Here is a 17061-nt window from a genome sequence, read left to right on the forward strand (position 1 = left end):
GTCAGAAGAGGGTGTTGGATTCCCCTGGAACTGGAGTTAAGGATGGTTTGTAGCCACCATGTGGGTGCTGGGAATTGAACCTTGGTCCTCTGCAAGAGCAGTCAGTGCTCTTAACCGCTGAGCCCTCTCTCCAGCCCCACCTCTTTTTTGGGGGATGCCTTAAAAAGACAGGGTCTCCCTGTAGCCCCAGCTGGCCCAGGACTATGTAGACCAGGCTGGCCTTGAACTCACAGAGATCCGTCTGCCTCTGCCTCCTGAGTGCTGGAATTGAAGGCACGCGCCCAGCTGGAAAGTCTACATATTTTGTCATTGAGTGTGAGCGTAGTTTTGGTGTCTGTTGTTAGGCCAAAGGTCACAAGTGTTTTCAAATTTACTCCGTGGTAGTCTCCTTCACGCTCCGTGTGCTACAGTTCAGATGCGGTCTGAGCTCAGTGCTCATGTGCCAGTCTGCTCTCCAATGAAGCAGCCTTGTCCGGAAGTGGGATGGGACCGGAAAGCACTCCCTCCGAGGTGTTAGAAAAGCTGGCCGCTCCCTCCCAACACTCCCCACTGTAATGCACTGAGGTGGCGGCCCAGGCCGCAGCTGAGCAACACCGGTCCTTGGCTGCAGCAGAGCCTGCAGAACTGAGGGAAACGAACCCCTTTCTTATTGCTCTGAGCCACAGCTACTCCATTACTGCAACTTACAGTGGACAAAGTGTGTCACCAACTGTGCTTGTACCACCACAGCAGGCCACTGTGCATGGGGCCACTGTGCACAGAACCAGCTTTTGTCCAACCACCCACTGAGTGAATTTCCGCTTAAGACTAGCACTACTGAGCCACTGATGTTTTGAGACAGGATCTGGCTATGTATACCAGACTGGCCTTGAACTGGTGATCCTCCTGCCCCAGCCTCCCAGGTGCTGGTACTACTGGTGTGTCCTACCAGTGCTGAGGCATCTTTCCTGGGCACATCCTAGAGCTGATGGAAGTCTTGCTGAACAGTACATACCTACTGGTGCCACAGCCACGAGACTGTCTGTCAGCTCTCCTCTCTCTGCCGCCGCCTGGAGAACGCCTTTCAGATCTCCTTTCCAAAGCATGAGCTGGTGAAATAACTCAGGGTGGCCGTTTTCCAAGTGACCTTTTCCTGTTTAGAAGAGACAATGTTTGTGAGGTGTTCGGACCTTTAAAAAATGAAAGTCACAGTGGAAGAGACGAAATATTCAGTTATTGATGAGCAAGTCATCTACTAAAATGATTTTAAAGACATTTCAGATTCTGAGTGTGTGTGTACGGAGGTCGGAGGACAGCTCTCCAGAGTTAGCTGTCCCCTTTTGCTGCGGCTGCCCCGGGCTCCAAGCTTCCAGCTGCTTTCTCCTGTGTCTGCCTCCCATTCTGCAGGGGTGCTGGGATTACAGATGCAAGCCACAACATGTAGCTTTTTAAAAATGTGGGTTCTGGGGATTGAATCCAGGTCAGGGTTGCCTAGCAGGTCCTTTTACCTGCTGAGCCACCTCCTGTAACATTCCTCTTTCCACCCCATTTAAAGACACAGAACCCTCATAGCTCAGGTTGGCTTGGACTTACTATGCAGCCAGGATGGCCTCAATCCTGTGATCCTTCCACTTTGACCTCCAGAATGCTAGATTAGAGGTTCAAGCCATGATATCTAGCCCAAAGTGATAGGAATGAGGTCCACAGGCCCTCGCTGCTCACCTGTCCACCCGCCATCTTTGCTTCATCTCAGCACTTAGTGAACAGTGTGTTTAGAGTTCTACCAGTCTGCAAGGATGCATGAAAATGCCCAGATGGGAGCATGTTCACAATTATGTGAAGGTGACCTGGCGAAGGCACAGGCAGGCAGCCACACAGAGGTGTATGTCACAGTCAGGGAGCTGGGCTACACTGGCCTCACCTTCCGTTTCAATCATCCGGTACAGCGTAGCCCTGTCTGTGAAAAGGCCCAGGTGAAATCGTTCCTCAAGGTCAGCAGACACATCCTCATTTGGCTCTGAGAAAATGAAAACTCAAACAGTTAAGTGATGACACGGCGGTGCTTTCTGCCTAGTAACTTTCGGCTGCCATGGCCCAGCACCCACGTCAGAGCCAGAGAAAAGCAGGGCTCTGAACCTCGTTCACTCTAACAAGACCCCTGTAGCTTACAAGTTTTCAGAGCTCTACTTGGCAAGTAAAACGAGACAATATAGTTTGTAGCTTGCTCTGATAAAGATATGGGAGAAAAACATTAAAAGGGACCCTCAAATTCAAAGACTGAAAACTGGGGTTGGAGAGATGGCTGAGCGGTCAAGAGCCTGCACTGCTCCAGGACCCAAGTTCAGGTCCTGGCACCCATGTTGGGAGACGCACAAATGCCTGTAACCCCAGCCCCAAGGATTCTGATGTCGCTGGACACTGTGGGCACATGAATTCTCACACACACACTTCCCTCAACATACGTAATTAAAAATAAAATTCCCAAACCTCAAATTAACAGGACTGTCCTCAAGTGTTCCTGGGGCCCATGACGAAAGGTTTCAGAATTCACTCTTTGCTTTATAAAAATCAGTTATGTCTGGGGATGCAGCTCAGCAGTACAGCACTTGTCTCGCACACAAGGCCCTGGGTTCTGTCCCTGGTTACCCTCCACACCCAGGGTGAAAAGGTCCATAATTTCCAATAGGAAATGATGTCAACTCTGCTGCAGGCTCTGCAGCTCTTGAAGCGCCCAGCAGCGCTACCACAGGAACACCAATGTCACCAACAAGAAACAGCCCCAGCAGGACCCGGAAGAGTGTAGCACTGGTCTGCAGGCATGAGACCACTTTCTGACTATCCGAATCTCATTCTATCATGTGCTTTCTTTTCAATACATCAAATTAAAAAATGAAAACATTGCTCAAATACCAAAATAATGAACTAAGGAAAACAAAGTTGACACCATAAAGACAAAGCCAAACTTCTCCAAAGTCTTCACGAAGCTCCCACATTATGGGAACGTTTCTAGTGGGAAACACTTTAACCTAATGACAGTGGGGACAGCAGAAAGCAGATTTCCCTGAGGTGTGTCCACTGCCTGCTGCACCTGGCACAGGGCTGGATGACAGGAGGCGCAGGGGAGCACGGAGAGTACTGACGGCAGAATGGGGGCTTGGCACTGGGTGCGGAAGACGAGGAAGGATGCAGAGTTCAGAGCCTTGCTCACTCACAGAACGGACACATGGCAAGCACGCTGGCCCAACTCCATGCAGGGAGGAGCAACACATGTACCTCTGGAGTGCGTGGCGGTTGCCAGGACCAAGCAGTCACGATGCAGCTCCTCCTTGGACCTGTGGTCCAGGCTGGTACTCAGCGGGAGCATGGAGCGAGCCTTCCTCTTCTTAAGCAAGGTTTCTGAAATGCAACCACAGCAGGACGTGAAGATCAGCATGGCTTTGGCCCATGTGGGGACACCACTGGGCGAGTCCGTTCCCATGGCAGGAACACACACATAATGCTATCAGCTATAGAGGTACTGACCTGGCTTCTCCTTGGGTGGTTCCTTCTTCGGTGCAATCAACTTGTTATTCACAGTGACTCTTGACTTCTCAAAGCCTGAGGCAACTGGAGTGCAGGTAACTGGTTCTCCAGAAACTGCACCACGGGAGAAGATAAGAAAGTTCAAGGCAAGAATAAGTAGGAAAGTCATCACAGGAGCAACGTCATGCTCAGGTGCTGAGGCAGCCCAGGCTACAGCATGAGGTCTAGACCTGCTATGGATAGAGTGAGTCTGTCTCAAAACACACGGAGCATCGAGCTCCTAGTTGTAACTGAAATCCAGAGCATCCCTGCTGCGTTCCCGGGCGCTCGTGTTCCCTGCCTCAGGTGCTTCAGGAATCTGTATTCTCCCGATCTCTGAGACACCTGATGTGGAAAAAGTAATGAACTTGTCAGCCCAAGAGTCCCCCAGCTCTGCTCACAGGAACTTTCCCTTTTCACACATCTACGTCACCAGGTGCTAACTGTGCATGGTTTTTTGTCTTTTCTGAGAAAGGGTCTCCCTGCAGCCACAACTGGCCTGGAACTCACTATGGAGTCTAGGCTGGCCTCAATCTCATATTCACCTGCCTCTGCCTCCTGCCCTGGCTAATCTCAAACTCTGTGTGAAGACCAAACTAGCATGAAACTCATGGAGATCCGCCTGCTTCTGCCTCTTGAGTGACGGGGTTAATGGCGCGCAGAAAGGCGTGCACCACCATGCCTGGCCAAATTGGTTTTTCTTTTTCTTTCTGGCTTTTTCGAGACAGGGTCTCCCTGTAGCCTCAGCTGTTCTGGAACTCATTGTGTAGACTAAGCTGGCCTTGAACTCAGAGATCCACCTGCCTCTGCTGGGATTAAAGGTGTGTGCTGTGACACCCAGCACAAACTTTGGTTTTTCGTCTACAGAGGTAAAGGATATTTTATGCAGCCCTGAAGATTTCTATTAGGGTTTCAAACAGCAGCAGCACCCCCTTCTCCCCAATCCTATGGACTTTGGATTTTTCAAGCCTGAAAAAGGGAACTGAGCTGATAAGCACCTTGGCCTTTGAAGTCAGGGGAAGCAGAGTCTTCTAAGAGGCAGCCTGCTTTTCCTCTGATCTCCAAAGACAAGATAAGCAGATCCTGCCTGTTAACCAGAGAGTTTAGGAGCTGTTTAGTACAGCAGCTTTCCCTTAACACATCCTGACCCAGATCCTGGCTGGCAGACCGAACGGAGCCAGGTTTAAAAGCCCTGCTTTTCCTGCTGCCCCCCACCTGATTTTTCCCAAAAAAACTTCCCGCCTTCAGCACCCTGAAGCCCCCATATATAAGCCTCAGCTCACAATCCGTGGGCAGACATTTTCCCTGCCCGGAAGGGAATCTGTCCCATGTGTTCCTTTGCTAATAAACCCTATTTTGATGGAGTTTTAGCTGTGCCTCAGTGCCTCATCATCCATTCGCTCGTTCTCTGCCAACTTTTTACCTATCAATCTTCTCAAAGACAGAAAGCTGGACACATCTTCGGGCCAGGTGCAAAGTAAGGAGCTTCAAAGGTCAAACACTGAGGGGACAGTGGCTTCTTCAACAGGCTTGGCTGATGACACACTACTGTGGCCTCACTGGGTCCCATGGGCTTAAACTGCTCAGATGAAGGTTTTTTCCTGCAGAACTTTACTTTTTTACCCCCACAATATCTTAGACTGCCTTAAACACTTCACATGACCCTTTAAAGACAACTGACAGTTTCCAAGAGCTACTTAGGGCACCATTTCAGTTAAGGAGCTGGGAAATGCGGCAGGCCAGAGACAAGGTCCACGTGGAAGGAGGACAGCTCTGCAAGCACCTACCCCCTGGAGCGAGGATGCACTGCTTCTGGCTTTCCTCCTCAACGTCCTGGTCCAACACCCCGTTCTCCACAGGTCCTGAGTAGTTTTCCTTCGTGTCCTCGTCCTCATCCCCTTCGGGGGAATTCTGCTTCACTGGCAACCACAAGGTGGGTTTTTTTTTCTTTTTGAGCTTTGGTTTAGGTTGAGAGAGCCGTTTCTTCTCTAATTCAATACTCTTTTTCCCTATAAAAATCAGTTTTAAAATGGATAGACAGAAATACATTCTTGGTTAGAAGCAGCCTACAGGAAAACATCACCCTGATCTGATGCTTTGGGACTCCCCTCCCTGCCTGATGGCCCTGCCTGGGCATCACCCAAGGTTAACCATCCCGTTTGGGATTTGACTGGATGCAGGCTGACATGCTCGGCTGTTTTCAAGGTCGAGGCTTTCGTGGTGGTGCCTGGTTCAACCGCATCTCTGCACTCACTAGTCCAGGGTCACTTCCTGAGCAGGACAGTTACTAGGTGACTGTGCTGGGCACCGTCTGTCTGTTAAGAGTATAACCACCGGCAGTGCTATTTCCTGTGGGAGGCTCACAGGTTCCAGATATACCCGGTTCCCAAGTGGATGGTCTGGAGCACCACTCAGCAACTGGAGAGAGTGCATCATCCTCGGCCAGTGCTCACTGATTTGCAGTGTGGACTCGGGCTGTCTTAACCACCGCCCAGCACTGGCCTCTTCCTTTCTAAAAGCTGTGGTCCTCTGCTCAGTGCTAATTTAAAAAAAAAATTTTTTTAGTTATTATCTTTATGTGTATGTGTATTGCCTGCATGTAGGTAAGTGCACCCGTGTCATGCAATGCCAGTAGAGGACAGAAGAGTCTGTCAGATCCCCTGGCACTGGAGTTACAGACAGTTGTTAACTGCCATGTGGGTGCTGGGATTCAAACCCAGGTCCTCTGCAAGAACAATCAGTGTTCTTAACCGCTGAGCCATCCCTCCAGCCCCACTAACTTGTCTTTATCGTGACATGAAATGCCTAACTTTGGCGTGGAGTTTGAGCGCGGCTGGTGCACATGGTACCAGTGTTGTGCTTCCCTGTGACCTGTAGTGGAGATGTAGCACCCGTCCCCGCTAGCCAAGCCCTCCAACCCCCAAAACCCTGGAGTCTTCTTCGGCATGGACATCGGAGGGGAGCAAGTTGGTGGAATTGTTTTAGAATTATTTGAAGATATTGTTCCCAAAACTGCAGAAAATTCTCATGCATTGTGCACAGGAGAAAACGGCACTGGATCCACAACTGGGAAACCTCTCCATTTTAAAGGCTGTTCTTTCCATCATGTTATTAAGAAATTCACGATTCAGGGTAGAGACTTCTCAAATCAGAATGGAACAGGCAGAGAAAGCATTTATGGTGAAAAATTTCATTATAAACATGATCGGGAGGGTTTGCCGAGCATGGCAAATGCAGGCCCCAGTACAAACAGTCCTCAGTTCTTCATCACAACAGTTCCAACACCTCATCTGGATGGGAAACGTGGTGTTTGGTCAAGTAGTTAAAGGACTTGGTGTGGTAAGGGCACTTGAAAATAGACGTGAACGATGAAAACCCTACTAAACTGTGCATTACTGCAGAATGTGGAGAACTGAAAGACGGGGACAACTGGGGAACAGTCACCAAAGATGGCTCTGGTGACAGTCATCCAGATCTCCCTGAGGCTTCAGATATAGATTTAAAAGATGTAGATAAAATTCTAATAATAACCGAATTGGAAATGCCTTTTTCAAATCTCAGAACTGGGAGATGGCTACTAAAAAATGCAAAGGTTTTAAGATATGGGAACAGTTCAAAGGCTGTTATTGAGAAAGCAGATCCATCCAGACTGCATCCTGTAGCCTTAAGCTGTGTTCCGAATATCAGTGCTTGTAAACTGGAGACGTCAAATTGGCAAGGAGCAACTGACAGTTGTTTGGAGGCTCTTGAAATCAAATACCAAATCAATACCATCAAGTACTAAAGTGCTGTACCGAAAAGCTCAAGGATGGCAAGGACTGAAAGAATATGATCAAGCACTGGCTGATCTTAAGCAAGCTGAGGAGGGAGCTCCAGTAGGTAAAGTGTCCAGGCAGAACTGCTTACAGTCAAGCAAAAGACAAAGGCACAGAACGATGAAGAGAAGGCGGTGTACGCAAAAACGTTCGTTTAGCAAAGATCAGACTTAGCTTAAGTATTACACATTGGTTATGGAAGGACAACGTAAGAGCGTCTGTCTACATAGGACCCCTCGTGTGTTTGCTTGGCTGTTTTGTTCTCCTTGTGCCCAGCTGAGTACTGTTAGGGTCCCTCTTAGTAAGTGTGAAGAAATACAAAAAAAGAAAAAAAGAAATTTGACTGATGCTGATGGTCCAGTCTGTGACTCAGCACCCCCACCCCAGACCAGGCATCCTGAGACGTCACCACAGGCCTGTCACACGCCTGCCCTCCCTGGCTCCAGGCTGTCTGTTGCCTGGTCTGGGATTTCACAGACACAGAATGGTACACCAAGCCTGTGTCTAGCTTCTTCTGCTCAGTGTCTCTTTTGAGATTAGTCTTGTTGCATTTAACAGTCGGTATGTTTTTGTTTCTTTTTATGGCTGAGTGGAGTTCCTCTGGGGACACACATCTCATCCGCACTGGCACTTTTTCCAGTTTCAACCAACGCAGAGCTGCTCTGAGCATCCTGTCACAAGATTCTAAGGACATGAAATGTCACTGTTGTGGATAAATTTCTTCCTCTCATTTTTATGCAAATGGGATTGTTTACTTTTCTTTAAAAACATTTTTTAAATTACTCCCATCTGTCCATTCATTCCTCCATCCATCCATTTGTGTGTGTGTGTGTGTGTGCGCGCGCATGCATACTTCCTTATGGAGCTCAGAGGACAACTTGTGGGAGTTGGTTCTCTCCTTCTATTATGTGTGTCCTAGGGATAAAACTGTGGTCTTAGCAGCAAGTACCCAATGGGCCATCTTCCCAGTCCAATATACATTAAAAGAACCTAATAGTGGGTGTGCCTGAGCATGCGCCACAGAACACCCATGAAGAGAGAGGACAGCTCTCACTTTCCACCTTACGTGGGTTCTGGGGCTTGCATGTAAGTGCCTTCACCCACAGAGCCATCTTGTTGGCCCCTCCTGTTTCTCACAAAGCTCAAACTGCCCTCATTTTAGTCAGTAAGGGACTGCGCACTCTGTTCTTTGCACACGCCCCTTCTCTCTGTATCAGATGCCCCAGGCTCCTCCATTTCCCAAGGCTCCTGGTGCAGGAGGAGCAGCAGCCTACACCTAGGGCTCAGGAGCACCTGTCCCCTGCCAGTGTGTCCTTGGCCCTCTAGCATAGGCTTGCCCTCCTGATGGTGGCTGGCCTTGGGCAACAGTTACTAAGGAACAGAAGGAATTGGGCTAACATATGAGCTCCCAACCCCATCCAACCAACCTTGAGGAGGCCGGGAATGGTCCTGCATGGAGGTCAGCCACCTGTACACACAGAAGTCATCTGCCCCTGAGTAGATGCACTCTGGGTCCACTGGGGACCACACCACACAAAGCAGTCGGCCCCGGTGTCCACGGAAGTTGAAGAGAGGTTCTTCCCGGAGGGCATCCCACACCTGGAAACGAAGGTTACATGACAGGTCAGACATCTCTGGTTGTCCTACTGTTCTGGGGCGTAAGTGGCTCAGTTAAAAATAATCTTGTGGCTTCTACTTCTTCATGTGATTTACAACTCATCTCCTAGTTCAGGGAAGACAAAATTATGTCATATGGGGGATGAGGTGCTTTGATGAACATGTGTTCCTATGGGAATCCACTGGTACATAGATTGCATGTCTCAAAGCAGAACTGTATTAATATGTGTTCTGGGGATCAGGTGAGGGGCTCATGCCTACAATCCCAGCACCTGAAGGTTGAGGCAAGATGATTCAGACTTTGAGGCCAGCCTGACCTATGGAGCAAGATCCTGTCACAAAAATCAAAACAATAAAAGTATCCATGGTTAGCCAACATCTTTGTGTTCGTTTGGGTGAGAGAACATGTCATGTCACCAGAGTCCACCACACTGGTAGTAAGTCAGAATCCATCTGCTAAGGGCTCAGATGCAGCTACAATGTCTTTGAGCTTGGACAGTCCTTCTGTAGAAGATGAAAGCAGGGAGGGACAGTACCATGGAGGCGATGACAACATAACGAGAGAAAGACCACGTGAAGACCCTGTGGAGCAGGAGCACAATACCTGGGCTGTGCCATCATAGCAAGCAGATACCAGCCTCCCATCGTGATGTGGGCTCCATGCCAGGCTGGTAATCTTGGCTGTATGCCCTGACAGGGTCCGGTAGGGCTCTGTGATGGTCACTGGAGACTCGGAATTGCTCTCTAAGAGGCAAGCAGAAGAGTCACAACCACCACAGAAAGGACACAAGGAAACCACTAATGTGGTGAGACCACCAGACCGAGGTGATTGAGGAAACGGTGCAGGCGGGATTGGCTCAGCTGTTAGAACCCTGGCTGCTCTTGCAGAGGACCTGGGTTCCGTTCCCAACAGACATGGCAACTAACAACTGTCCGTAACTCCAGTTCCAGGGGATCTGACAGCTGCTTCTGGCCTCTAAGGGCACTGCACAACACTAGATACATGCAGGCAATACAGTCACACACATAAAACACAGAATATTAAAGAAAGAAAATGGTGTGGTGACGGGGCCTGGCATGCAGCTGCCACAGGAACCGTTAGCTACACACCATCAGCAGGAAAACAGTGCCATAGGACACAGCCACACTCAAATGGCATTCTGGGTAATAACAGATCATCTGAAGCTACTCAGGAGAACATGCCAGATAAAACTGAATTGCAGGAACAACTACCAAACAGCTGCTCTGTGTGAGTCAACTGTGATGGAGCCAAAAACTCAGGGAGCCTGGAAAGGCCTGTGGTGCTCTGGCTGTAACTTTAGGATGGGAATGTAGCTCACACAACCTGCACAGCTTTAAGTTAAACTGCCTTCTAGGTGTGCTGACCTACAGCAGTCATCCCAACAATTCCCAGTCTGAGGCAGAAGGGTCAGGAGGTCAAGGGAACCTGGGCTGTCCAGATCTTGTCTCAAAAAAACAAAAATAAGGGGCTGGAGAGATGGCTCAGCAGTTAAGAACACTGGTTGTTCTTGCAGAAGACCCGGGTTTGCATCCCAGCACCCACATGGCAGCTAACAACTGTCCGTAACTCCGGTTCCAGGGGATTCAAGGGCCTCTTCTGACCTCCAAGGGCACTGCACGACACTGGTGCACTTACCTACACGCAGGCAATACAGGCATACACATACTATATAAAATATTTTAAAAAAACAAAAACAAGCAGGGCATGGTGGCTCACACCTTTAATCCCAGCACTCGGGAGGCAGATCTCTATGAGTTTCATGTTAGTCTGCTCTTCACATGGAGTTTGAGATCAGCCAGGGTTACACCACTGCGACACTGTTAAAACACATACACACCCTAAAAATAAAAAGCTCAACATTGCCGGGCGTGGTGGCTCACGCCTTTAATACCAGCACTCGGGAGGCAGAGGCAGGCGGATCTCTGTGAGTTCAAGGCCAGCCTGGTCTACATAGTGAATTCCAGGACAGCTGGGGCTACAGGGAGACCCTGTCTCAAAAAGACCCCCGCCACCCCCCCCAAAAAAGCTCAACACTAATGCTAGGATGAAGGTGCAGCTTGCTGGTTGGGTGTTTATCAAGCACACACAAGTCCCAGTACCATCAAAAACCATAACATCTTTTGCCAAAACTGATAGTTTTAGAGAAGCAGTAATACCACTAAAAGGAACGGGAGCTTTCTTAGCAGCTATTAAGTCAGGAACCACTAACAGAGAAGGACCTTTTCATTTAAAAACCTGTGCTCTCAGCAAACACTGGCAGTCAGCTCTGGAGACATGTATGTCATCAGCATTCTCAGTGCTAGTGGGCACACGGCAGAGCTCATGACTCAGCTCAACACCAGAAGACTTCCTCCACAAAAACATAATCCCATTTCTGCAGTGTTTTAAAGCTGGCTCCTGACAACCTAGAGTGGCTCCTGCCAGTGCTGAAAGGAGCTGGAACAGTTTAAGGACTAAACTATATAGGCCAGGCCTATAATCCCAATACTTAGGAGACTGACAAATTCAAGGCCAGTGACATAGGTCAGTGGGGAAAGGTGCTTGGTGCCAAGCCTGGCAACCTGGGTTTGATCCCTGGAGCCCACATGGTGGAACCAACTCCTCCAAGTTGTCCTCTGATGTACATACACGCGCACACACACACAATACATAAATAAATAAGCCTAACTCATGCATATATGAAAATCTAACTTAGTAGGTAGGGGTCCAGTTCTCGCTGGATCATGTGCAGATTCTGCACAGTGGGCACTGTATGCACTTGCAGAGCCTTTCTGGACAGGTGCTTAGTAAATACAGAAACTACATGTTATTTTCATCCACTCACCCCCTCCATCTAACTCATTTTTATTTTAAAAATATTTACTATTTTTTTTAATGTGTGTTTGGCCTGCATGCATCCAAGTGCACCATGTGCATGCAGTGCCCCAAGAGGGCAGAAGAGGGTGCTGGATCCTCTGGGACAGGAGACGCTTGTTAGCTGCCACATGGGTGCTGGGAATTGAACCTTGGTCCTCTGAAGAACACCAAGTGTTCTTAACCGCTGAGTCATCTCTCCAGCGCCCTATCTAATTCGTCTTTGAAGAAGAGTCTCTTATATTTCAGGCTGGCCTTGAACCTGCTGTGCAGCCACACCTGACCTTGAGCCTGACTGCATGGCTGCCAGTATTTTGCACGCTTACCCTTGCCCTTGTGACATCCGGCTGCCACACTTGTTACAGCTCCATACCGCACTCACGGCATTTCCGCTTTAAACAACTACTTAGTATTTTCTGCACTTTCTGAGAGGCTCACCCCTTCCAGCTCTTCTTTTATGGCCTTTCAAGTTTCTAAGCACCACCAAGTCCTTCACCTGAGGAACCCCGACTTTTTTTGGTATAAAATTATGTCTTGCTTGTGACAAATTTCCTGAACTTAAAACCTTCACTGTAAAGGTCTTTTTCCCAGGGGTAGAATTCTAGATTGCAGCTGGACATGGAGGTGCAAGACTGGGACCCAGCACTCAGGAGCGGAGGCAGGGGGACCAGAGTCCAAGGTCATCCTCAGCTACACATGAAGAAGCTAGCCTGGGCTACACGAGGCCCTGGCTCACGCTCAGCACGGAAGAAGCCAGCATTACCTAGGACAGTTCTCAGGTTGTGCACATAGATGATAGCATTGTTGGAACCAGAGGCCATGAGGTAGCTGAGCTCTGGCCGACTGCCGTGTTCATGGTGCCAGGCAATGGCATTTACCAGCTTGTGGTGTTGCTGGATGGTGCAGAGAAGTCTCAGGTTGGGGACCTGGAATATGTCTATTGATCTGGAACAGAGACAGCAGTGAATGCACAGGGCAGCCCTTCCACACCCCACAGCTCCCTCCCTCACAAGGAACCAGGAATGAGTGTGGGGGAGGGGCGGAGAGGATCCTGACCCTGGAAAACGGACGGGACAGAGAGACTGCAATATGCAACACACAGTGCAAACACTGACTCCGAACAGAGAAGATCTAAATGATTCTGTCTTCTCAAGGGTGCAGAGAGCCCCAGACCAGCTGAGCACACCCAGAGAAAACCCCAATGGCAAACACACTGCTTCCCCACCTGGCCTCATGGACGTCCGTCAGCTGTGTCTGTGTACAACCACAGAGCCTCTGCTCTCTTTAAAGACACTCACCCATCTTCGTTGCCAAGAGCCAAGATTTTGCCATCTGCCTTCCAGCTGACCTCGGTGTGCACAGGCAGCTTGTACTAGAAAGCAAAGCCAAGCCTGAGTCTAAACATCCCCCTTCTTCCTTACAAACCAGTAACAGCATGAGAAAACACGAAAAATCCCCGGAGTTAAAACATGTTCCAGTTACACAGGACTATGTGATTAGCAACCCTAATCAACTTCCGTCCACAGCATTTTGCCTAGAGGTGAAGTGAACCAAGATGACCCATCCTCCAATGAGGAAGGAAGCAGTGACTTTGACAGCCTCCTAGACAAAAAGCATCCACTCCCCAAGATTGCTTCCCACCCTCCATCACTTGCCATCGTACACTCTTTCCCCGACACCGCTGGGGCCGTTTTCCTTCTTTCTTTAAAATATCATTACATTTGTGTGTATGTGTGTGCGTGTATGTATGCACTAGCACATGTGTGGTGGTCAGAGGACAACTTTGTGTCAGGTGGTTCTTTCCATCTTAACATGGTCCTGGGGATGGAATTCAGGTTGTGAGACTTGGTGGCAAGCACCGTACACCTGCTGAGCCAGCTCCTTGGCCCTGGGCCCTGCTTTCCTGCTAGCTTCTTCTGTCTACACGCCCATAACTTCCTCACCATTTGTGTGAAGGGATTTCAAATTTCTATGCACATTCCTGGTTTGAACTTCTGATGCAGATACTCAGCTGCCACTGGACTGAAATATTGTCAGGACTGATATTCTGTCTACTCATTACTGGGTGGTTGAGCACATACAACGTTTAAGATGAAAGAATACAATCCAATTGATTTATGATTAAATATTACTTCTGTGGTAACCACACAAAAATAACAAGGAATGCTGGGCATGGTGGCGCGGGCCTTTAATCCCAGCACTTGTGAGGCAGCAGGCAGATCTCTGTGAGTTTGAGGCCAGCCGCAATGTCCTGTTTTTCTCCAACTCTTTTCTTCCAATTAAACTTTAGCTGGGAGTTTATATTCTGTCTCCCTTTTCTATTTTTGTAATCATTGGAACAAATTCCCAAATGTTCTTTTTCAGGAGACCAGCTGGGTGTGGTAGCACAGGCCTGCAACTCAACTCTTAGAAGGTGGAGGCAAGAGGATCAGGGATTGAAGGTCATCCTCCTGGAAGATATAGCAAGTTTGAGGTCAGCCTGGGCTACACGAGATCCTGTCTTAACGCCCCCCACCCCAACAAAACACATATACAAAAACGAAGTGAACCAAAAAACCCCCAAACACACAAACCGACCACGTCCAGTGTGGGGTTAGGGTGATAGAGCACACTGGCTGCTCCTGCAGAGGACACAAAGTTAGGTTCCCAGAACCCGCATGGAGGCTTATAACTGCCTGTAACTCTGGGTCCAAGGAATCTGCTGCCTTCTTCTGATCTCTGCCAGCACCAGATATGCACATGGTACACATACATGTATGTAGGCAAATACTCCTACATATAAACACAAGTCTTAAAGATGACACACATCTTTAATTCTAGCACTCAGGAGGAAGAGGGAGGTGGATCTGTGAGTTTCAAGCTAGCTAGCCTAAATTGTGATCTCTAGGCCACCCAGAGCTGCAGAGTGAAAAAGAAATAGTTGTGTCATACAAATGTATTGGCACAAAGATAAAACACATACAACTATGTTTGAGATTCTAGGCAAAGGACTCAAGAGAATTTTCAGTTGTGCGTGTGTGTGTGTGTGTGTGTTCACGTGTATAATCCCAGCACTTGGGAAGCTAAAGCAGGAAGATTAGGAGTTGGAGGTCAGCCTGGGCTAACAGTGAGCTACCGTATCAAAAAAGACACGATGATAACTGCTTCCATTGCAGGTGCACCTGGAGACCACACGTGCGCAATGTGACCAGGGCGCCGTTCTGGTTGAAAGCTTGACTCTACTGTCATTCAAGTTTATTAGGAACCAGTTGCAACCGAGCAGTCTTCCCCCATGTTAGGTTCTTTGTTTTACTCAATGTTCTAAGGTATACGGTACACAAGGCAACACAAACTCACTGACAGTCATACTATCTGAGACGGCTGCTAAGCATGCTGGGTATCTCTATGCTGGCCCTGGTGTATGCGAGGCAGGAAAAGCAGAAGCGCTGAGAGGGTGCTCACCTTGATCGAATTGGAGTCCCGGATGAGCTTGTTGATGTCGAAGGCCTCTCCGCTGAGCTTCCAGGGGTTGTGCTGTAAGACGATGCCCTCCCCGCCACAGCTGTACAACGTGAGGGATGGCCTGTCTCCTTCCCCTCCTGTGGAAGACAGAAGCTTAACTAACTGTTTCCTTTCCTCCAAGGCAGGAGGCAGTGGTATTCTGAGACAATTTATTTACTGTAAACACTTCTGACATTCAGAACAGTGGTGACACCAAAGATGGAACCACAGATGGTCCAACCAAAGCTTCGGAGAATCCCTTTGTTGTTCCAGAAACAAGCACCCTACTCCTGGCGCTCAGGACTTTCAGGACTTGTCACTGAGAGGTTGTCAGAGCAGTGACAATGGCACGTCCGGCCTCTTGTTGAGTAAACAGACGGCATTCCAACAGTCCTGTGTGTGTAAGGCAAGTGCTGCCGAAATCTACAGATGCTTCATTACAGTTCCGTAGAAAGCAAAGACTTTTGTTGAAAACTCATTCTAAGACAGTTGTAGCTCACCCTTAAGGACAACAGTGCTTGGCTCGCATGGGCTTAACAGACTTCTTCCAGCTCTGATGATGCAGAGGCTTGAGGGAGGGAGCGTCTACTCCCAGAATGCTGGGAAGACTGATAAAGCACCTGGCTTCTGGACCGCTGGGAACAACAACCCTGTTTGTGCAGGCATCAAAGGAGGTCTGTTCCCAGGCTGGTCGCCACAGCCTTGGACACACTGTGCTGTTTTCTTACTACAGCAGTGAGACAATTCTTTGTTTTGTGCTGCTTGAACATGAATAATATGTAAACTCTGTGTGAACTGAAAACTCTAAGCTTCCTAATAAAAGCTCTGAAGAGGCAAAGCTGGGGACCCCTGCTCTGAACTTCAGTTTCGAAGCACCGGGTCACAGGAGGGCAGCCGTGGATGGCAGACAGGCCTCCCACTTTAAAGAGGACAGCAGCAGCTGGGGTAGGAGGTGGGGGTGGCCAGCGAGGGAAGCCTCGGGACCTAGGAGTCACAGAACCTGCCTCAGGTTAACTGTGCACAGGGAAAACACAGCTCAAAGAGAAGAGCTACGCTGCAGAGTGAGGGCGCAGCTCAAGCTTTCCTTCAGCTGCTCCGTGACCACCCGGCCCTGCTGCCTCCAGGGTGACATGGTACAACACACAAGCAGTCAGCACCAGGACATTTATGACCCCTAGGACTAGAGGGGAGAATGCGTTCATGGGAGTCAGAGTGGCTCAGACACTCACCAAGTGACATAGGAGTCACCGGGGGCCCCCAGGCCAACGTGTACACAGTCTTCTTATGATACGTGCTAGAAATCTGTGGAGGTCTGTGGATGGGGAAAACCAGAAGATTGAAACTCAGAGGGGGATTGAAAGCAGCCCATCTCTCTCTAGAAGGGCCTTCCTATATAATTAATACTGTTGTTGATATTAAAGAAAAAACAATTTACCCTTTCTCCAAATAGTTTACTGTTAAATAGCAACATCCAGTACTAAAACAAGCCCTGACACACTGTGCCCATCCATCTGACCAGTTTGGGTTCATTCTTCTCATCTGTCCCTCTAGAAGGCAAAGATAGGCATGGTAGTGCACGCCTTTAGTCCCAGCACTTAAGAGGCAGAGGCAGCCACTCAGGGCTACACAGTAAGACCCCATCTTAAAAAATAAAAGGGGCGGGAGAGATGGCTCAGCAGTTAAGAGCACTGACTGCTCTTGCCAAGGACCCGGGTTCGATTCCCAGCACCCACA

General features: G+C 49.0%; 1 protein-coding gene and 1 pseudogene across 3 annotated transcripts in view; one reads left to right on the forward strand and one right to left on the reverse strand.

Moving 5' to 3' along the window:
- Positions 1-17061, reverse strand: part of Gemin5 (gem nuclear organelle associated protein 5) — a 40988-nt gene that overhangs the window by 13782 nt on the left and 10145 nt on the right. For all 3 annotated transcript variants that reach the window (XM_029567922.1, XM_017800415.2, XM_029567923.1), the window contains exons 6-16: positions 16557-16639; positions 15289-15425; positions 13146-13219; positions 12611-12792; positions 9577-9716; positions 8783-8954; positions 5328-5549; positions 3502-3615; positions 3253-3375; positions 1901-1996; positions 995-1132 (exon numbers count right to left, since the gene is read on the reverse strand). In XM_029567922.1, the coding sequence (XP_029423782.1) occupies positions 995-1132; positions 1901-1996; positions 3253-3375; positions 3502-3615; positions 5328-5549; positions 8783-8954; positions 9577-9716; positions 12611-12792; positions 13146-13219; positions 15289-15425; positions 16557-16639 (1481 nt within the window). The remainder of the gene's footprint in view (positions 1-994; positions 1133-1900; positions 1997-3252; positions 3376-3501; positions 3616-5327; positions 5550-8782; positions 8955-9576; positions 9717-12610; positions 12793-13145; positions 13220-15288; positions 15426-16556; positions 16640-17061) is intronic.
- On the forward strand, positions 6296-8095 carry LOC103741523 (annotated as a pseudogene).

The sequence above is a fragment of the Nannospalax galili genome, unplaced genomic scaffold, assembly GCF_000622305.1.
Source record: "Nannospalax galili isolate Female #2095 unplaced genomic scaffold, S.galili_v1.0 scaffold940, whole genome shotgun sequence".
Classification (NCBI taxonomy): domain Eukaryota; kingdom Metazoa; phylum Chordata; class Mammalia; order Rodentia; family Spalacidae; genus Nannospalax; species Nannospalax galili.